General features: G+C 36.9%; 1 protein-coding gene across 6 annotated transcripts in view; it reads right to left on the bottom strand.

Moving 5' to 3' along the window:
- Positions 1-23,788, bottom strand: part of atp2b2 (ATPase plasma membrane Ca2+ transporting 2) — a 163,323-nt gene that overhangs the window by 874 nt on the left and 138,661 nt on the right. For 5 of the 6 annotated variants that reach the window (XM_083533947.1, XM_083533950.1, XM_083533948.1 and 2 more), the window contains 10 exons: positions 20,198-20,439; positions 19,648-19,882; positions 18,305-18,484; positions 16,122-16,209; positions 15,339-15,445; positions 14,045-14,236; positions 11,711-11,924; positions 11,287-11,498; positions 9,981-10,088; positions 9,533-9,715 (listed from right to left, as the gene is read on the bottom strand). In XM_083533947.1, the coding sequence (XP_083390073.1) occupies positions 9,533-9,715; positions 9,981-10,088; positions 11,287-11,498; positions 11,711-11,924; positions 14,045-14,236; positions 15,339-15,445; positions 16,122-16,209; positions 18,305-18,484; positions 19,648-19,882; positions 20,198-20,439 (1,761 nt within the window). Of the gene's footprint in view, positions 1-5,333; positions 5,421-9,532; positions 9,716-9,980; positions 10,089-11,286; positions 11,499-11,710; positions 11,925-14,044; positions 14,237-15,338; positions 15,446-16,121; positions 16,210-18,304; positions 18,485-19,647; positions 19,883-20,197; positions 20,440-23,788 lie in introns of all 6 variants that reach the window. The other variant, XM_083533952.1, reaches the window with a different exon arrangement.

The raw sequence follows: 23,788 nt of genomic DNA, 5'->3' as shown, positions 1-23,788 counted from the left end.
GAAATGAAGTACGGGGAAGATGAGTGACAGAAGGCCACAGGAACCGCTATAATCTGCAGCTTCAAAACACTCATGAAGGCATTCCCAAAGTCACTACTCTACCGTGCACTGAGACGTTGTTGCACCACGTTTGAAAAATCATTTCAAACGATAGCTCAAACTAAAGGGTAAAAAAAGAACTGTAAGGGAAAAAAAAATACAAGCCAGAGAAAATAAGCAGTGTTCCGGAGAATACGGTATACAGTGAGATCCGGTTTGTTGTATACCTAGAGACAATTTTTGTTAATTTTCAAAGGAATAAAAAAGACATGCAGTTGTTTTTTTTTGTAGTAAAAACAAGAAAAGAGGAAAAGAAGATTTCAGACCCAGGATGAGTTTAGGAGAAACACATCGAATGAGTCGACACAAGCACAGGATACGGAGAGATGAGGCTGAGATGAGAAAATAAGCCAAAATCTTCTATGCTTCATGAAGCATAGAGTCGAAACACAATGGCAATACACCAAGCACCAGTATGACAACACAATGAAAACATGCATCTCAGGACAACGCTATGTGAAGACACTTTACAAGAACGCTGGCACACACACACACATATACACACAGACACACACTGCAACACTGAATAAGAAAAGACAGGAACAGACTGCAGTCTGTTCTCTTGACAACGCCATGCGTTTTCTTTTGTGTAAACACTCAAGTATAGGCCACAAATCTCTTGGTAATTTTTACTAAGACAAACTGTCTGGTTTTTGGATCATTCTGTAGCTACCAACAAATGTCCAGTATCACAGGTTACTCAATAGACGTAATGTCCTAAAGCAAGTAGATCTTTATATTATATATTAGGGATGTAGCACCTGGATTCATTTGAATAGATCACAAACAGATTTCTGAAAAAAAAAAAAAAAAAGAGAGAGAGGGAAAAACACTGCCATAAATGTGATCATCATGTATCATCTGTTATCAATTATCCTTTCCTTGGTGTCACAGGTGTTCGTTTTACACATACTGTAATAGTATGAAATAATTAGTATAAATATTAAATGTACAGAAAAGGTCTTTAGCAGCTCAATGCTTAACTACTCATAAATACTCAGAATTAGCTAGTGTCCTTGTAATTGACTGAAGAAAGTGTATGCCCATCCTTACATCCTGTGACACAGATGTGACACAGATTTTGATCAGGTATTTTTTTTTTTTTTTTTTTTTTTTTTTTTTTTACAAAAATAGAATTGCATTTTAATTTTATTCCGGAATATTTATTTCCATGTACCCTATTCATGTGTGCTGTATTTGTACTAAACATTGATGGTGGTGCATTATAACGTATTATTTTTAATACCCCTTAACGTTATACCTGACAGCATGACCACCACTCACAACTTATTTTTAGTTAATATCACTAACTTGAATATTACAATACTGCTGCTCTCTTAAATACATTTATTTAACAAATATTTGAAAACTGATTTCAGTATTCCAATACTTGTGCCTCAAATGGTTAATTGGGTAGTTGATTATCAGAGCACATCCCCGATATATATATCTATTTTTACAAATCCTTAAATCATTAAACACCTTTATGTTTACATATTACCTACATTATTTATTATTATTCGATTCAAATTGTTCTTAAAATTGCTCAACAATGTATGTGAATCTACCCAACTGTAAGGACAGAATCGCATAAAACTGAGACATGCCTCTGTTTCTGGCTCTGAACATAAGTCAGAAAAGGGCCCTTACTCTGTATAGGTCTTGTTTCCATACTTTTTTCTAAACTGAGATTAGTCTGAATTCTTGATGATATTAATCCTCACTTATACATGCCATTTTTAAGTATACTATATAAAGAGATATACAACTAAAGCATGTGATCGTGTGTGATGTTTATAGCTGGATGCTTTACTTAGATTCGATTCGAATCGATTCAACTTTATTGTACAAGTTACATGAACTGAGGCAATGAAATGCAGATAGCATCTAACCAGAAGTGCATATGTGGCCTATTCACAATAAATAAACTGCAGAGAACGCAAAGTTTACTATTACAGATATCAAACTAAGAAACTAATATAAAAGGAAAACAATTTCTTTTAAAACCCTTGTTTTAAAATACTAATGAGTTCTCTTGTGCCTTCAGTTCCTAGTTGAGCACTAGTAGCAAAGTCATCGCCTCTTATCAGGAATCTCAGATGCCTGGAGCAAGGCTTCATTCTGCTTGCAACACTAGTCATGCTACCTGGTCTTTCTACTAGCAGCATTGATTTTAGCTTTATGGTTTTCACAGCAACTGATCTCTACTCACATGATTGCACATATGAGCTCCTTTTTTGAAACTGCTAGACTGTGGAATAGTCTCTGTGGGACAATCTAGGCTCTTTGCCTTTTTGCTGATATACTATAATATGAGTCATGCATTTGATTTATTGCACTGATCTTTCAAAAAGAGGATCAAACAGTTTTGACAAATTGGTCTGGATGCTGGCTTTCAGCGTATTAACTATCGCTGTGCCATGTACCTCCAAGGTGAGCTTAGAGAATAAATTCTAAAAACTGGAAATATACTGAAAGTGCTTCTGTTTTTACAGGCGAGGCACCTTTACAAAGCTCTGCTTTTTACTGTTCTATTGCATTGCTACAGCAAGCTCTTGCATTTGGTCTATAATCCCTGCTGCACTTACATTGTGTGCTGTGATCCTTACATCACAATAAGCGTTATGTATTATGTCTGAGTATTAGTGTTATGGATTACGTATTACATGCCGCATTCAGTCTATGAATGGGACAGAGGACAAACGTGCTGTTGTGGGTGCCTATTTAATGTTAAAGCTACGGTCACACATACAGCAACTCACGAATATCCAGAGACCATTCACGAAAGAATGACAGTGAGTGTTGGTGACTAAACAATTTTGAGAAAAGTGTAACTTTAAGACAGGAAAGAGTGAAGACAGGAAAGCGTGCATGATCTATTTCAACTGGTTGTCAACTAGCAACTTCATAGAACAGTGCCTCTCAAGAACAAAGATGACTGCATATACTGTATGAACGCAGCATTAAATCACAGAGTGTTGAATTCGCTATTAGTTCTCAGGTAGGAAGCGTAGAAACTCCAGTTATACGGAAAGGCCTGATAAACCCGAACATAAAGAACAGAGGTGGGCTGAATTTATACATTGTACTAAATTCCAATAAAATGTACTGCATATTCTTACCTTCTGTCAGTGCAAAAGAAAATATGCTGCTCTGAAACTATCAAATATAATTCTTTTTCTTTTTACTTTCCCCTATAGATAATCAGAGAAACTAGCAAGGGCCAATAAAGCCAACACACAGAAACGAAAAATGGGAAAACGAATCACAGCGATGGAAAACTGGCCCTAAAGTTCAGCAAGACTTGACAGTGTGAAGCCACAAGACAGAATGGGCCTTGTCAGGCTCAGATTTACACACAGACTAGACAAGACAAGACTATGATGCAGACCCAAGACTTTCTTCACACGTCTTCAATGCTGTGCAGAAAAAAAAAGTCACAATAATAATCAAATATTTGCAACTTCACCACAAAAACACTGTTACATATTTAGCTGAGGATATTGTTGGCTTATACTTGAATGTTTACGCAGCCTGGTGAGTTTGTTTTTTTGCGGGAGGTTATTAGTTCACATCAATTGAGCAACGGACAGCGGGTGGGGGACTCACAACCTGAAATTCACGCCGTAGGCTGCACCCTCACTCCAAGGCGATTAGCACTCTGAGGGAGACAAAGACATATTGGACATTGAGACAAGAACTCCTCTGAGGAAGGGGTGGGTAAAGTGATTCATTCATATACTGTACAGTTATAAGGAAGCAAGAAAAGGACATCTGAAAATAGCAGAGAGAAGCAGAAAAGATGGTCAAAGATGCCCTCTGATGATATAAGCAAATGCATATGAGCAAAAGCATATATATATGCTTGAATGCATGAATAAAGTTTGAAAATTTGAAAAAAGGTTTTCTGATTTTGGGGTGTTTTAGAGTATGCAGCCATATCTGGACAAAAAGTGAGCAAGTATTGTAAAAACAATTTCTATGAACACAGACTATGACTATAAATGGAATAAAACATAAAACAAAGTAGAAAAAAAAAATATCTAAAATAATTTTTAAATATAATTTAGAAAAAATCAGGAAAAATCAACACAAACATTGTCGTCCGGGATGCCTCCATTCCTTTTATGTAACTCATTTGTATGACTCAAACTCTCTTCAAACTGGTACGCAGTTATTAAATAAACTATTTTTTCTGAAATTTGTCTTTACTGTAACCTTGACCCTGTTTCGAACAATTCCAAAATCAAATTCCTCCATCTGCTGGTTACAGTGATAAATCCATAAACTCACTTAAGATACTGTATTAATGAGAATCTCCTGTTCATGGTAAACCCGAATACACAATGCCACCTAGTGGCAGAGGCATAAAAATGCTGATTATTAATGAACAACTTTTTGTTAAGGGTGGCTCGGACTTTCATTGTGGTAAAGAAAAAGACTATGGGTTATTTAAATGCAATGTTTTTGTTCACCTTGTAAAAAAAAAAAAAAAGTCAAGGTAAAAAGTTTGTTGTCACGTGGCAATAGCATGAAGTGGAGGGTTACATTATGAGGAAGGAATGCTTGAAATATTACTGTATTTTACATGTAGACAATTAAAATTTCTCAATAAATACATCAAATTTGGTCCTTATTTGACTAAAGACTAGTGCAGAGCAATAATGAATTCACTGATTTGAGCAGTTTCCATTTAAATATTTGATGTGGAAATTTTGGGTAATTTTACAATTGCTTTTTTATATCTAATATAGATTTATAATTGTAATCTATTTTATCAAATGCACTGTAAGTCTATAACAATAACATGTTTGCTAACCATCATTAGTATATGCCAATTATCATGTGATCAGAAGTGAGAATAACGCATAATATATATGCGTTATATTCTATGTATATTTTGTCTAAGATATGATAATTAGCACAGAATAACTTACTGATAGTCCTGAAGTTGGTGTTCCTAAATTCAAATATCTATGTAGAATAAGGAATTAAAATGAATGTAGCTGTAGTATGTAGTATTGTATTATGGCCCACTCACTGTTGAAAGTAATTAATGGTACTTGGTCTATTCCATAATTCTTTTTCCGTCTTATTTAAAATTTCCCAGAGGGCATCTGTGACAAGCACACAGAAAGTAGTCACTCACGGCCAGCAGGAACAGCAGCAGTGCTGGTAGGAGAGGAAAGGGCATTGGACAAGGACATGTGACTAGGACTAGAAACATTGGTTACATCCTGATTCTGGCTGGTGGTGGAGGACTGGCGCCTTAGTGCCCCCTGAAAGGAAGTCCCGCTCTTGAACGTGTTCACAACCTCGATCTGCAACAAGGGTACAGACAGTACAGTACATACATCAAATAATTGACATTTCATTGCTGGTTTAGAACATTTCGTTTGAAGGCACAACGTTTCATATAAAGATTCACATCATTGGTATACATTTTAACATTCTGTCTTGAGAAATAGAAATTGAAATGCTTTGAATAAAGCTGAAGTCCTTTGCTTTAAATTACGAGTGAACAGTACAATTGTGGCAGAAGAAACAGTGTCCAAAGGTATGCAGTACCTGGTATCTTAAGGAAGCTCTGATAACATGAGAAATAAGTAAAAGAAAAACCAAAACCAAATGCATAGGCCATATCATACAAAAGTTCACAAACGTTCTTTGTCAGAATATTTATATAGATCTTTGAAATTTAAATGTCTAATTGTCACCTTAAAACATTAGAAGTGAAATTAGAAACCATAAATGAATGTAAAGAAACTGATTAATATACAGTAAATATACAATATATATATATATATATATATATATATATATATATATATATATATACAGTGAGGAAAATAAGTATTTGAACACCCTGCTATTTTGCAAGTTCTCCCACTTAGAAATCATGGAGTGGTCTGAAATTGTCATCGTAGGTGCATGTCCACTGTGAGAGACATAATCTAAAAAAAAAATCCAGAAATCACAATATATGATTTTTAAACTATTAATTTGTATGATACAGCTGCAAATAAGTATTTGAACACCTGTCTATCAGCTAGAATTCTGACCCTCAAAGACCTGTTAGTCTGCCTTTAAAATGTCCACCTCCACTACATTTATTATTCTAAATTAGATGCACCTGTTTGAGGTCGTTAGCTGCATAAAGACACCTGTCCACCCCATACAATCAGTAAGAATCCAACTACTAACATGGCAAAGACCAAAGAGCTGTCCAAAGACACTGGAGACAAAATTGTACACCTCCACAAGGCTGGAAAGGGCTACGGGGAAATTGCCAAGCAGCTTGGTGAAAAAAGGTCCACTGTTGGAGCAATCATTAGAAAATGGAAGAAGCTAAACATGACTATCAATCTCCCTCGGACTGGGGCTCCATGCAAGATCTCACCTCGTGGGGTCTCAATGATCCTAAGGAAGGTGAGAAATCAGCCCAGAACTACACGGGAGGAGCTGGTCAATGACCTGAAAAGAGCTGGGACCACTGTTTCCAAGGTTACTGTTGGTAATACACTAAGACGTCATGGTTTGAAATCATGCATGGCACGGAAGGTTCCCCTGCTTAAACCAGCACATGTCCAGGCACGTTTTAAGTTTGTCAATGACCATTTAGATGATCCAGAGGAGTCATGGGAGAAAGTCATGTGCTCAGATGAGACCAAAATAGAACTTTTGGGTCATAATTCCACTAAACGTGTTTGGAGGAAGAAGAATGATGAGTACCATCCCAAGAACACCATCCCTACTGTGAAGCATGGGGGTGGTAGCATCATGCTTTGGGGGTGTTTTTCTGCACATGGGACAGGGCGACTGCACTGTATTAAGAAGAGGATGACCGGGGCCATGTATTGCGAGATTTTGGGGAACAACCTCCTTCCCTCAGTTAGAGCATTGAAGATGGGTCGAGGCTGGGTCTTCCAACATGACAATGACCTGAAGCACACAGCCAGGATAACCAAGGAGTGGCTCTGTAAGAAGCATATCAAGGTTCGGGCATGGCCTAGCCAGTCTCCAGACCTAAACCCAATAGAGAATCTTTGGAGGGAGCTCAAACTCCATGTTTCTCAGCGACAGGTCAGAACCCTGACTGATCTAGAGAAGATCTGTGTGGAGGAGTGGGCCAAAATCCCTCCTACAGTGTGTGCAAACCTGGTGAAAAACTACAGGAATCGTTTGACCTCTGTAATTGCAAACAAAGGCTACTGTACCAAATATTAACATTGACTTTCTCAGGTGTTCAAATACTTATTTGCAGCTGTATCATACAAATAAATTGTTAAAAAATCATACATTGTGATTTCTGGATATTTTTTTTTAGATTATGTCTCTCACAGTGGACATGCACCTACGATGACAATTTCAGACCCCTCCATGATTTCTAAGTGGGAGAACTTGCAAAATAGCAGGGTGTTCAAATACTTATTTTCCTCACTGTATATATATATATATATATATGTAAATATACAATATATATATATATATATATATATATATATATATATATATATATATATATATATATATATATATATATATACAGTACAGACCAAAAGTTTGGACACACCTTCTCATTCAAAGAGTTTTCTTTATTTTCATGACTATGAAAATTGTAGAGTCACACTGAAGGCATCAAGGGCTATTTGACCAAGAAGGAGAGTGATGGGGTGCTGCGCCAGATGACCTGGCCTCCACAGTCACCGGACCTGAACCCAATCGAGATGGTTTAGGGGTGAGCTGGACCGCAGAGTGAAGGCAAAAGGGCCAACAAGTGCCAAGCATCTCTCGGGGAACTCCTTCAAGACTTTTGGAAGACCATTTCAGGTGACTACCTCTTGAAGCTCATCAAGAGAATGCCAAGAGTGTGCAAAGCAGTGATCAAAGCAAAAGGTGGCTACTTTGAAGAACCTACAATATGACATTTTTCAGTTGTTTCACACTTTTTTGTTATGTATATAATTTCATATATAATTCCACATGTGTTAATTCATAGTTTTGATGCCTTCAGTGTGAATCTACAATTTTCATAGTCATGAAAATAAGGAAAACTCTTTGAATGAGAAGGTGTGTCCAAACTTTTGGTCTGTACTGTATATATATTCTCACACACACACACACACACACACACACACACACACACACACACACACACACACACACACACAGGAACACACATACACAAGCGTGCACACACCGAATAATACACTTTTAAAAAATATATTCCTAAAGAAAAAATCCCTGTTACACATTAACATTTAATCAAAAAATTCCTAGCTCTCTACAATGGCTAATATGTTTTACAATGTTAAATATTAATGATATTGCACTGTTCTCACTCCAAGTGAACTCAGTTATTCATTCATATAAGCTGACAAAATGTTTATATGTAAATGTTTTGCTCTATCTTTAAATGTTTCCTTAATCCCTAATTTGATTATAACATATTGTTAAACTTGGTATATTTTGTTTTAGGTAAATTCATTCTATTCTAATACTTATTTTGACCAGAATGTTATTTATCAAGATTATTACACATTGCTCCCCCTCTTTGCAGCATTCTAATTTTACCTATATCTCACTATAGTTGTATACATTTTACATAGTTCAGAAAAAATACCAAATACCAAATTACTACTGACTTTAATTGTGCTACCCACTTAAATGAATCTTCTCTACATATGATAATACCCTGCCACAATATTCAATAACTTTCAATCCAAATCAACAGACCTTTGTTATCACCAAATGAGCAGTCTTTTTTCTCCCTAATAACATGAGCTCTGAGTTAAAGATGCATTTTACTGAGCAAGTTTCAATTCAGGATAATATAACTTTCTTTCGGCTTCTCCCGTTAGGGGGCGCCACAGCGGATCCTCCGCACGTTTTGATTTGGCACATGTTTTTACGCTGGATGCCCTTTCTAACGCAACCCTCCCCATTTATCGGGGCTTGAGACCGGCACTGAGAGTGGCTGGATTTGGCTCCCTGACCGGGGATCAAACCCGGGTCGCAGCGGTGAGAGCGCCGCAGCCTAACCACTAGACCACCAGGGGACCTCAATTCAGGATAATATAATCATCAAAATTTGTTAAAATAAAAAATTGCAAACAGGAAATAAAAAAAATCTTGCACAAGCCTCAATTAAATCATTTATTTTCTTGTTTTTTCTTTCTTTCTTTTTCTAACAAGGCCAAAACAAATTTTCTGGTTAAGCTATTTAACTGTTTAATTCTGTCGTATCCAGCTTCCTTAAAAAAAAGACTAATGCAAATCTTTACAAAAAAAAACAAAATTTAAACACAATATGAACTCTTTACCTAATATAATATTAAATCCCTGCAGACAAGGCTTGAATGTGTAAGTCATAATATCAAGCATAGAAATATGAGCATCTTTAAAATTATTGCTTTGTCTCTGTGTTTCGCACCTGAGTCTGGATTCTGCTGAGGCCGCGGAACCAGAGGATTTGTCCTCGTCGTAGCTCCCTCTCGGCGTGATCGATTTCCTCCTGATCCTCATTCATTTCCTCCTCTTGTACGTCATCCTTTTGGGTGAGCCGACCCGCTCCTTTCAGGAACCTCAGTTTACTGTTGGGGATGGTCGAGATTACCTGAATCACACCAAAGGATCACAGGTTGGTGTCAGATGATAAACAAATACAGTTTACATCATTTAATCTTATAGTATTCTAATGAGACATAGCAAAAAAAAAATTCACAGCACATATGGAGAAATAATGCATGTGTCAAGGTCAGGATTTATTTGTTTTACAATTACAATCAATCTATAATGAAAGACACACAGGCCTTGGTAAGAAACATATTTTTTAGTGACTAAAGTGAAGTCTCTTCAACTAAAGGAGTACTATACTGTACCTGTCCCCAGACCAGCTCTCCAAGGCCTAAGAACACACACCACATCCACTTTTCCACATCGAGAGGAGAGCAACTGAAGGGTTTCCCTCCAAACTGAACAATAATAATCTGCAACACAGAAGAAAGAATTCAGTTTAATCAGTTAAAAAATTGTGTTACCCTTTTTTTTGTCTTCTGAATATCTCCATTTTTACCTCCTGGTTTCTCTCCTGCTCTACCTCTGGCATCAAAACTCTAAGATAAGTGTCTATTAGCGTCTTTATTCATTTCCCTGTATCTTATTATAGGCACAGGGTTCAGACGCTTTGTCAAACATTGTAAAAACCGAAAGCTTATGAGTCTTATTCAGCATAACACCATTTAACAGTTCCCCAACCACAGAAAGTGCCCACACTGCAAACTGATATTAAAAGTACATGAAACTATACACCAGAAATTACATTTGAAACTGGTTACTCCAAAGGAAGTGTCCTATAACTTCATAGTTCCCTTTGTGGCAAGTGTAACACACACATAAGCATAAACTGCATTTTGTCAAGTCAGGTTTATTTGTATAGCATAAAAATATATTATAAAATATATTTACAGAATTTAACAGTTAAGGTAAATGATGTGTATTTATCCCTGATGAGCAGCCATGGTGACTGTGGCAAGGAAAAACTCCCTTAGATGTTATGAGGAAGAAACCTTGAGAGGAACCAGACTCAAAAGGGGAACCCATCCTCATTTGGGTGATATCAAGAGTGTGATTATAGTAACAATGAGAGTGAGAACTAACATGAGCACTGGAATGTAAGATTATGAGTACCGTATTTTCCGGACTATAAGCCGCTACTTTTTTCCCACGCTTTGAACCCCGCGGCGTTTGACCTGCCGCTCACTCGGACTGTCTACAGGAAATGCGAATCCTTCGTCACGCTGAAAACAACCGGGCATGAAAACGCACTTCACCTGTGTTCTGAGCTGCACGGCATCAGGAGAAAAGCTTCACTGATGGTGATTTTTAAACGCACGACAATGCCAAAAGAAAATCGTTGTGAAAGGAAGGAGGAAGACAGTGAACAATGACTTTCTTGGTAGGTTACTGTTTAGATACAAGCCGTGTAAAAGACACTGTCTTTCATTAAAGCCTGTGTAAAGTTTATTAGTTTCAATGTAGACAGGTGCGTAACCCTAGACAGGTGCGGCTTATTTATGTACAAAATAAAAATCTTTGTCAAATTCAGTGGGTGCGGCTTATATTTGGGTGCGTTTAATAGTCCGGAAATTACGGGAATATTATGAGTAATTTTGTGGTAGTTACTACCTGAACTCCAAGCGTGCCCAGAACAATAGTGCAGAAGATGGGATTTCTGAAAATGCCATCAAACACATTCCTCTCGCCGTGAATCTTTCGAGCGTTGATCTCGTTGAAGAGCTGCATCATGACAAAAGTGTTGAAGATGATGGTGTAATGTTCAGATGGAGGCGAGTGCAGAGGTGCGTTCCTGCCATTGTCGATGTCAAAGAGCTTCTCGCCTACACAGATTTAGTTATGCAATCAGTACGATAATTGTTTTTATTTTTTTGTGCAGTAAAAGGTCTACATTATTAAAAATACAGGGTAATGCTTGAACACATCAGATCTCCTCCTCCACATTTCAAGAGGCATTATACAAGGGACATGCCCTTAAAGAATAATCAGGTCAAGAGTAGAACGTATGTACACAGTTGCTAAAAAAAAGGCATACCAACGAACAGCAAAGTGAAAATGATGATGAGCTGGTAGATGCCGTGGCCCAGGATGTTTTTGGTCATGGTGCTGGAGATAAGCGGCTTGTTGCGGCCGTATGGTTTTCTCATGAGCAGAGATTCGGTCGGAGGTTCTGTGGCCAGAGCCAGGGATGCAAACGTGTCCATGATGAGGTTCACCCACAACATCTGAACAGCTTTCAGTGGAGAATCCTAAAAAAAAAATACAAAGGCATAAAAATGCAAAATGTGGTCAAAGATACAATGCAGCATTGGGTTAAATACCCTGTGGAATGTATATGTACTATAAACTATTGTATATGCCAATCTCTTGGACCCCAGTGCCGAAAAAACAGGAACAATTCTATCTCAAAAAAATCTCTACAGTTATTGGGCAGTGAGACAGTAAGAAAGAACAAGACATTTCTGAAAGGAGGTTATGCTCTCTGCTGCATTAGTGTTGTTATTGCTGCGAATCTGATCATATAACTCTGGCATTGAACTTCAACAACTGCTTTATCTTTGCAAATACTGTTTAGTTAGTTATTCAATTATTACCTAATTAGTTCGTACCTGAGCTGTCCAAACTTAAATACATCCACTTTTATTACATTAACCCTTTATTGCCAAATGTATCATATTTGATTCATGAGTTTCTGAGACCTCTGCACCACCTGCAACACTACTACCCCTGAAAAACCTGTTGAACACAATCTGAGACTTGTCTTTTGCCCCTATTGGAGTTATCTATGCTCTCCAGTCAATAGCAGGCTTCAGGCAGGTTTTTCCAATATGGCTGCCTTCATAAATTGACTAGTTTTTTTGCAGGGACATTGTGGTAAAATCAATGTTACTGACAATGTTGGTACTTTTTTAAAGCAAATAATAATTTATTAATATTTTTTAAAGAATGTTCTAGTAAAATTGTGTTGAAAATATGTGTATCAAATATAGCAGGTATATAAGGTCATTTAGATGTATTGGATGTATTAGATGTATTTCATAATGCGATCTGCATTATTCCTGCCACAATGTCAAATACAAAATACAATACAAATAAATAATACGTTTTTATTATTTATTAAACTAACTAAAAATGATCTTAGAATAATTTTCAACTGATTCCATACTACTGGAAATGAAATTTTTGTGATTTTTGTACATCTAAACTAATGTTGTAGCTTGCTAATATTTGTCTGTTTAGTAAAACAAATAAATAATTTGTTTTTGTTATAAAATACATAGTACATGTACATTGTTGTGATCAGTAAATTGTCATAAATGCTCAATGTATTAAATATGCTAAAAAAAATGGCTGTAAAAATGTGTAAATGGTAATCAATTGTTGTTGTTTTTTTAATTTTGTTTAAAGACCCCATAAACTTTCTTTCGGCTTCTCCCGTTAGGGGGCGCCACAGCGGATCCTCCGCATGTTTGATTTGGCACATGTTTTTACGCTGGATATCCTTCCTAACGCAACCCTCCCCATTTATCCGGGATTGGGACCGGCACTAAGAGTGGCTGGGGTTGGTTCCCTGACCGGGGATCGAACCCGGGCCGCAGCGGTGAGAGCGCCGCATCCTAACCACTAGACCACCACATTTAAAGACCCCATAAATACTTCAATTTCCAAAAAATATTATTTTCGGTTAATTCTGTAAATGATTCCATATGTCAGGCTTCACAGGGTTAAAAGAAGTATTAGATAAAATGCCCTTATTGAATTTTGATAACAGAATCCATGTACTGAAATATAAATTCAATGCAATCCTTTTTTTTCTGTATTACTGTATTATTGTGATAAATTGTGCAAAGCACAATTTTGTAAGGTATACATGATAGAATAGTCTGCAACTGGGTGTAGGTATATATAACATTTACCTTGATTTTATTAGGCCAGTGTTCCTCAAGGAAATACAGCAAAGTTTATTATAGAGGGCTAGAACTGGGTCACTGGCCTTGGCCCAGAAATATTATGGTTTCTATCACTGCAGCCATGTTAAGAACATTTCGTTAATTTGGTGAGGTCAAAATTTTAATTGCACAGCATTGTCTAAGATTCATTGTCTTACATGTTATAGAGTCAAAACATTTTTAGTACTGATTCACAGCAGGCTGCTGGTCAATGCATATATGATTGAACACAATTGGGGCAATTTTCTTGCCAAATGTTTAAGTGTTTGTTCACAAATTGTATTAAACAGTAGCATATACAGTGGTCATCTATTTTGGAAAAATTTAAATCACAAAAAAAAGATGCTGTAATTATGAAAATATGGGAATACTGATATGTAACGCGTACTAGCTTACGGTGTATTGCATATTAGTATAACCTGTGTAATACAAGCTCCTGTAAATGCCACGATCACGGCCACCACATTCACAGTAAGCTGGAACTGCAGAAACTTGGAGATGCTATCATAGACGTTGCGTCCCCACATAACTGCTTTTACGATACTGGAGAAGTTGTCATCTGTCAGGATGATGTCGGAGGCCTCCTTGGCCACATCTGTGCCTGCGATTCCCTGCAATTAAAATAGGGAGATTTCTATATTGAGTAAACTTCATTTTACAATTAGCACATATGTCAAAGAGAGATACATTACATTTTTGAAATGCAACCCCATCATTTTCTGACCCCTTCTTTTGCCTAATTTTGCTTCATGTTTCCCAGCTTCATCATTTAATCAGTTGTAATCCACCTATTGTGCGTTTATCTGCTTGGTGTAATCACAGCAAACGAATAAAGATGCAGACCTAAACAACTGCAAAACATGCCTACAAAGGCTTGGTGGGTTCATGCTGCTGCTGCAAAGATACAACTATAAGCATTCACCTATTTGTTGAAGCTATTTCTTCTCATACTCATCCTTGGAAATAATGAGAAGTGGTATCTCAGCAGTTAAGGCATTTAGGCCTTGGATCAGAAGGTCATTCAAATCCCAGCACCACCAAGCAACCACCGCTGGGTCCTTGAGCAAAGCTCTTAACCCTCAATTGTTTAGTTGTAAGTCTCTCTGGATAAGAGCTTCTTCCAAATGCCATAAATGTAATGTGGTTTTATGGTCACTTAACAGTATGTACTGTTGAACCAAACAAGGTGAATCAACAATAGAAGTGTGAAAATAGCACATCCATATGGCATCTATTTAAACAGGACTTCTGTAAAAACATATTATGGTGTCTTTGTTTGTTAGGCAGAAACACAGATCAAAAGTCTTATCCTTTAGACAAAGTCTGTTGGTGTGATAACATTTGTGGCAGTTATTTATCCATAAATACATACTATATCTTATTACAAAATAAATGCAACAAAATTGTGGCATTAAAGTAAAACTCATCCTGTTATTATCCCAAGCGATCCACAGCTCAACATATCACACTAGGGGGCACTGTTGCACTTTTCTTTTTCTTAATCTGGAGGACACATAATGGCGTGATGCTGTGTGTCAATGTGACGTAAGCTGAGAAATGAGGGCAGCCTGAATTTGGGTGTCACAAGAAGAACGCAAACACTCAAAGGATGGAATTACAGCATAGCAGCCTGATTTTCCTCTTCTGGCTAAAAGAACTGAGCAGCTGGGCTGGCTATGGCTGGAGTGTGTTTATGGCTGAGGTGGAATATACCATGGCAAAGCCGACATCCGCTTTTTTCAGAGCAGGTCCATCGTTGGTGCCATCGCCTGTTACAGCTACGACCTGCCTCTGTTCCACCAGCGTGCTGTCAATTATACCTGAGAGGCAGCATCATTACAGGATAAGCAATAATAATAATAATAATAATCATAATCATTGTCATCATCATCATCATATCAGTGTCTACTGAAATGTATTGCTACATTAATAATCTTCTGATATGAAGATTATTCCATACACAATAAAGAAAAACACTCCACAAAAACTAAATTACAAATGTTAATAATAAGTGTTAATAATAGGTTGTACAGTGGTTAGTGGTTGTCAATGCTGGCATGTACTACTCAGCCTTAATGAGGAATTTATTTTGATTAATCACCATACACATATTAAAACCTTATTTCAGTGGCACAGGTGTTCATTATTCAGTTTATAATAAGCAAACATCATTTAATTGAAGTGTTACATATTTTGTGAGCTCAGTGAAAATGAAGGCAATATTATTTATTGTAAAATAGGAAAATGCTCAGTCCAGGTTCAGTCAATCTTTTTTTAATAAAACTAAATTATTTTATAATTTTTTTTTATATGATTTTTTTTTCAAATAAACTTTATTTACATTGTTTTTTTTTTCAAAATGTATCACCTATTACAAAAATACACAATTTCATAGCTTGTTTTATCTGATAATATTATTTACGGTATTAGGGTTCTAGAAAAAAACGAAAACAGTGCACTTTCAATATAATTAACAGATAAAGCAAATTTTCTCACCTTTAACGAGTGTGTGTTTGTCTGTTGGAGAGGACCGGGCTAACACTCGCAGCTTGGGCCAAACCTTATCGATGCGTTCTTGTTCAACCTACACACAAAATGGACAGCCATTAGAGCAACTTGAATCTATGCAAGTGTAAATGAAGCACAATTTAGAGAACCTAAAGTCATTATTATAGTCTGTACGTGATACTAAAAGCATGGGTCTAATTAGATTAACACTCGTAAGAGGATGCTAGAAAACTGATTTGTGGCAGACTGTACAATGTGATTATTAAATTATAATTAGTTGTGTTTCATGGGTTTGGTCTGGTCCTCTGAACTCACCTGAAATTTCATGTCTTAAGATAGCAATGGTAACCAGAAGTACTTTTTGTTAATGATATTGCTGCACAGATTAGGCAACAAATCTAACGCAACAGTAGAAAAACTATGTAATTAATGTTGACTAAAAAAATAACTCAATATTGCTTTATAAATAAGAGAAAGATATTTTAGAAGCGCAGACTTTACATGTGTAATGCTAATGATAATATCAGGAACATTAGCAAAATAAACACCTCGAATTTGTTGAATGTGTACTGAATGAATAATATGATAATGTAAAAAAAAATGTCATTGAAAACACAATAAAAATCTAAATTTACACATGCTCAACAGGACAGGTTTATTTCTGGCACTGAGTCTTTTTCATTTCTCCCCTCTCTTTCCCAGTGTGCCACAGTTGATCCACAGCTGACAGCTGGAATGAGGCCCAGGCAGGTCTGTTGAGATTGTAGACAGCAGGGCCCTGATCCATCAAATCATGATTCAAGACAAGGCACTGAGAGGTGAAGTTGAGGTGTATTCACAGTAATGTGTATGCATATGTTTTGCTGCCAAATAAAAAAAATATGTGCAAGTATATTATATATATATATGAGAGCCAGAAACATGAAACAAAGGTAAAGGCTAGTCCCAAACTTTCCCACCCATCAATCTTTAAGTGGATTGGCTGGAGTTTGTTCAATTAGCACAGGACAGCATGGGGCCCAAAAATGAAGGCGGTGTGAGGACACATTTCTTGTCACACTGTGTGACTGTGACCAGAAAGGAGTGAGTGACAGAGTTGTGGGGACTGCTATCTTTTGCACATTGGGATAGCACAGGGCATTTCACCTCATATTAGTCCTCAGGGACCATGAAACAAGTTTATACTGTATGTGTGGTCAATCTCAAACTGGTGTGGGATGGCCATATTTGTGGCCTTGGAGTTTTTTGGAGATATCAAACTAAAGGAAGGTCTAGGTGGTGTGATAATTAAAGAATAGACCAATGGTCCAACATTGGTCAAACTTTACAGTTTAGTATATTGAGGGTTAGTAATTAGTTTTTTTTCCAGTTCTCTACACTGATTTCAGAATATTTAGAGACTCTCTCCAATGTCTCCAACTTCAGAGGACTGACTGCATTCCCATGAATAATGGATCACATTCTATGGCTTTCCTGTGCACAAGTTGCAACCTACTTAGATAAAAATCTACAGTAATGGGCATTAGTGTCATATGCAGCATGTGAGGCAATCGTAAGGTCTCTGTAAGGAGCCTTTGGCAGCAATTCTGTAGTCCTTTCAATGTGTGAAACTCTATGAGTGAATGTACGTGGGTTTTTACTTGGGGCATGGTTAGGTTTGTCCCTGTAAAAGTTTCTGGAACTGGTGGGTTATCATCATAGGTTTGGCCTAGATATTAAGACTTCATCTTTCTAAATTTACTAAAAGGGAACGCCAGACAGTCCACTAGATGCAGCAGTGCCAGTGTTCCTTCATTGTTGTATAAGTGGCTCTCTATGGGGGACCCTTGCTTCACTTTCCTGACGGATCCTTCCTTTTTTATGTTGCAGACAAATGGGTTACAATAAGAGCTGGGGGTTTCCTGTACCAAGGAAAAAGTATAGCGCAGCCTAATGGACTGCATCAGCTGGAAACTCTCCATACATGTATGAATATATAGCAGCATCTGAATTGAGTGTTTGGCTATCATGTTACTACTTATTCTGTACGTATGGTGTATGTAGGAGGTGTGGGCATGATTTAATGTGAACCAGTACAAGGCATACTCTAGTAAATAAATAAAACAATAGCATATAAAAAAAAAATAAATGTGTGTGTGTGTGAGAAAGGCTTAAAACTGAATGTGCAGTACCTCGCCCTTTTCATTACGAATCCTCCTGTTAAATTCTTTGCCATCGATGCACAGGAAGTCCTCTCCAGGGTGTATTATGCCACACTTGATAGCGATGGCTCTGGCAGTGTTGATGTTGTCACCAGTCACCATTCGCACCGTGATGCCAGCGCGCTGACACTTACGTATAGCTTCGGGCACCTTTGGACATGAAAGTAGGAAAATGTCAGTATATAAACAATTCGATATAAAATACCTATAAAATGTATTCTTTGTTGGGCCATTTGTATGTAAGCGAATTAGCCTTACTGCCAGGAACATTTTTATTGATGTTTGGTCCACTTATTTGGGGCAGATGGAAGAGGAAGAGCATCATCAATAATGAACAGTGGAAGAGGAGGGTGACAGGTAACATTAGACCTTTAACTCAAATGGATGGATTTGTTTACAGATTCTCAAGTATCTGAAGGTTTATTAGTTAATAGGAGATACCCTGAAGACAACAGCAATTAAACCATACTTATTATTTATTAGTTAGCATTGTTCATGAATCTGTATGAAATTAAAAATGTTTTTAGCTGTTGCTATAGTTTTTAGTAGTAATAGTTTTGTTAAGAACCACCAACTGTTGTTTTTTTTTAAACTGTTATTTAGGCAAGATAAATGTTATTGCATCAAAAAATAGAATATCATATAATGCTGTAAGTAAAGTAATAGCATCGGTTTAACAAGTGAAGGGTGTGTGCATTTACATTTATGGCATTGTTTTGGTACTTAGTGGCACTGAGATTTAAACTTATAACCTTCTAATAAGAAGCCCAACACCTAAACCGAACACCTTAGTACAAAGTTACCACTTCCCTTAAGAAAGATTGTGCAAAAGTGTTGCCTATTGCATTGAATGCCATTGAAAGTAAATTGTGCGACTTGACAATGTCATTTTTGTTGCTTAATCCTTCACTTTATTCAACCATCATGTAAATGAAGGTTTATGGACAATAATCGGGATTAGATTTAACGCTTGCTGAGTTGTTTTAGACTGTGATGGTTTCAGGCTATGGTTTGGTTGTGTTGATATTCACAGGTTTAATTACAGACACAGACCTTCAGAGATATTAATTACCTGAAAGTGGGTAATCTATGTCAATGAAAATGTAAACCCTTATGCTTCTGTGGGACAAACAGAAACACACATGCAGCAACACCAGGCTCTGGCCAAGGTTAATCAATATGGTGTAAAACGATATGATATTCAACCTTTAATTACCTAACTCTCAAAACCCAAGTACTGTAATGTAATATAACCAATCATTTATAAAGAAAAAATGTGAATAAAATGCCATCACATTACACCAAGAACTCACCTCTGGCCGGACAGGGTCCTCAATTCCGACCACACAGATTGCAGTCAGGTCAGTTAGAATGTTGTTTTCGTCTTCCCAGCTTGGCTCAGGATCAGCGCTAAAGTCTCGGTAAGCCACACAGATGGTCCTGAGACCATCGCAAGCCATGGGCTCAATCACTTTCTTTACCATCTCATCTCGGTCTCGAGGTCGGAAAAGCCGGGGCTCACCCGATTCGTTTACAATACGACTGCACCTATAGAATGAGCAATATTGAATAATAAGTATTTTACCCTTGTCCATTAGAGAAAACTTTGTAATTGTTTTGTATCTTGTGCATTTCTGCTCTGTAATCTCCAAAACTCTATTTACAAAAATACACACGTCAGAATAAAATATCTAAAGGGCTTTGGTAGTTAAATATTTTTTTTACTAACAAGTATGATATACTTTGTAATTCCTTTTGGAAATCAAAAGGATTTCTTGGCAAAACAGCCGTTAAATAATTCTAATAATAAATTCTGTTAAAAATGTAAATTATAATAAATAAATAAACCCAGGATTAACTTGCTTTTTAAGGATAATCTCAGATGCTCCTTTGCTGTACATCCTGAAGCTCCCATCTGGAAGTTTAATGACAGTACTCATGGACTTCCTGACCGAATTGAATGTGTAGACTTTATACAGCTTCTCTTCAGGGATCTGGTTTCGAATAGTTTGGTAATCTCGCTTCAGCTCCAGAACAAGTCCCAGCAGGCCACACTCGGTTTTGTTGCCCACCTGTTTGGGCAGACCTCCCTCCTTATCTGGGGGCTAAAAAATAAAAAGCCAACTATAAAACAGTATTGAATATCAGATCCATAATAAAGTTTCCTGCTGACCAAACCATTAAAAATAAGCTTGCCAAAACACAAGGACATGTGTTTAAAAAAAAAAAATGGTCAAAACGTAATTCACTTAAGCTTACTGCATGTGTAGAATATAAAAATATTTTAAATGTACATATACCAGAAGCATTTGATTGACAGTTTGAGTACATGTGTACAATAAATCCATATGTATGCCCCTTAAAAATTCAAACACTCACACAACTGCAAACACATAAATTTTTTTTTAGACTTCAAATACATTCAGCTACTTTAAATATAGATACAGTGACAATCAGGCAGAAAAAGATAGTTATATGGATTATGGAAGAATTTACACTGAAACCATTTTGTAGGTTGACTGTACTGAAATGTTTGGCGAAAGAAAAAAGGAATGATTACAATATGGTACCTAAACATTAGCTTAAGATAACTTTAACCCAAAATAATTTAGCCCAATATATGGACATTGATAAACAACTGCTAAAACAGCAGCAAGGACAATTCACAAGGTCACAGAATTGCAAATACTTCTTAGTGATTCTGTTTCACTAGCAGTGCAGCCTCATCTAAGAAGCACAAACCGATAATTACATAGTAAGACCCTAGAGACAAAGAAAGAGAAAACAAGAGCTTCTACAAACGCATTTAAATTAGAACTGGTTAGACTGAATAGCCTGTTGTTTGATCACAAGAGCCCTATTGGCTCCCACAGGAAGGTGTGGATACTTAGAAGAGATCGGATCTGGCATGCAGTGCCTGGCTGAACGTCTGTCCTCACCCCGGGCATCATACACTCCTGCGAGCCTTGGCATATGGCGGAGCGAAAATTGGCAGCATTACTTCCTCTTTTCCAGTGCTGCTCTCCCCAATAAGGTCATTTTCAAGGCACCTCTTTGATTATCACCCCATCACCAGCACTCGAAGGGACAGAAACAAGCAATTTCGCCAACTCCCGACTTGCTTGAATGAGAATCCCTGAGCATAAGGAACCTGAGAGCGATTGTTGGCTAAAATCTCAGGCCACATAGTGCTGCTGCAGCCGGACTGAGCAAGTTTGCCCAAACATATAAGACAGATTTCCAGGTGACACAGTAAGAGATTTCACCTTGACACAAGGTTTAGTGTGAAAAGAAGCGCTTTTGGAATCCGTGCACTTTTGCACTTGGCAGTGCAGGCTGGCTATTTCTATCAAATTATTTCTGTCTGTGCACTCATTGCACTTCATGAATTTATGTGCAGAACATCAAATCCAATTCATTCCATTTTCGTGTTCATGCCAACTATTATGCAGGATAACTATTCAGTACATTTGTTTGGACGAAGACCAAGACTTGGCCAGTGTTTACAATATAGTGAAAAATACAAACAATTAGCATTTATTTGAGCAGCAAAAAATACTCTAATTTGCACAACACACTACATCTCTGTTGAGCTGGACTAAGCAAAAACAGGAAAGCTTATACTTGATGACCTTTAAATGAAATATAATACCAGTGGTACCCAACTAATATAACAATCCACCTTACCCTGGTTAAAGAAAATTTATTCACTTGATAGGCATTTTACTCAAAGCCGCATGTAACTGAAACATAATTAAATGAGCTCTGAGCAATGGAGATTTAAAAGTCCAACATTGGCCCTGACCTAGAATTTAAACTCTCAATCCTTCAGTTACTAAGATGTTGTTGTTGTTTTTATTTTTATTTTTATTAAATTGTGACTACAAAAGTTGACTAAAATGTAATATTTGAGATCAAGAAATAGGATCAACAATCAAAAAGTAACATTGACAATCAGTCAATATAGAAGATTCTCTTTGTGACATATTATATGTCAATATATTTTCAGTCGGTTTTGCCATATTTAGGTTGTTATATGTCTAATATCAAATAGGAGCAAATGTTTGCCAGGCAAAAACAAAACAATGTTGAACTATGGTCCTGTAGGTGAATACTGTGTCTTCTGAACAGCCAAAATAATATAATAACTTAACAAACCAGGAAATTCTTTGGAAACCCAGATGACTACTCTCTCCATAGACTTTTCTCTACAGAATTTTCTCCATAGACTTTTCTCTACAGAATTTTCTCCACAGACTTTTTCTTTAGACTTTTCTCCACAGACTTTTTCTTTAGACTTTTCTCCACAGACTTTGCTTTACAGACTTTTTTCCACAGACTTTTTCTTCAGACTTTACTCCACAGACTTTGCTTTACAGACTTTTTTCCACAGACTTTTTCTTCAGACTTTACTCCACAGACTTTGCTTTACAGACTTTTCTACACAGAGTTTGCTTTACAGACTTTTCTCCACATACTTTTCTCTACAGACTTTTCTCTACAGAATTTTCTCCACAATTCCAAAGACAATATCAATCAAAAGCACTTAACAATAAGCACATAACTGATATCCGCTAAAAAGCATGGTCATTGAATATTTTGCTCATTCTGATGCAAATTTTGCCCCAAGGACTACTCTATTTAAAAAACAAAAAAACCAAACAAACAAAAAAACAAGGTGTCTGCACAGATACACCTAGTCTACAATCAAAAATTTATTGGGTGATGTCAAAGTGACACTAGGGTTTCAGTTGATCTTTCTAGACAGAGGTTACTGGCTAGGACAACTGAAGCTTAACAGACCAGGAAGTTTAGTGCATCCACTTCTCACTACAGGTCAGAGTATCAATGTGCATGAGACCAGTCTCTTGCACTCCTTTTGCATCTCCAATTGCAAAAGGCCGCTGCATGCTTCAACTGAATTCCCAGTATTAATGTGAATCTATTTACATATTAAGTGGCAACAGTAGCTTATTGGTTAAAATGATACATTAATGACTTGACAGTTGCAAGCTGAAATAGTAGCATGGCAAGACAGTCACTGCCAGGAAGTCTGTTTAACTATGCACCTGAACTGTAATACAGACAGGAATGCATTGCATTACTCAGTTATCTGCACGCCTTTCAAATTATATATGTAAATAACAATAGACAGCAAGGAAATTATTTGCCAAACAAAAAACAAACAAAAAAAAACTGATATAGAGTGAAGGTCTATAAAATACAGAGAATTAACTTCATCTGTGAAAGTGGGTCCAATCCAATCTGCAAAGAGCCAGTGTGGTTAGAGATTTCCATTCCAAACAGGAGGAGCCACACCTGCTAGTCAGTTAAAGGCCAAGATTGAACAGATTAAACAGGTTGAATAAGGAATGGAATGGAATGCAAGCTGGTAGACACACTGGCCCTTTGTGGATAAGACTGGACCCCCCTGATCTGTGAGGGATTGTATAG

This window comes from Silurus aristotelis (assembly GCF_946808225.1).
Source record: "Silurus aristotelis genome assembly, chromosome: 28".
NCBI classification, from domain to species: Eukaryota; Metazoa; Chordata; class Actinopteri; order Siluriformes; family Siluridae; genus Silurus; species Silurus aristotelis.
Note: the sequence above shows the minus strand (reverse complement) of the source record. Positions and strands in the feature narration are given on the sequence as shown.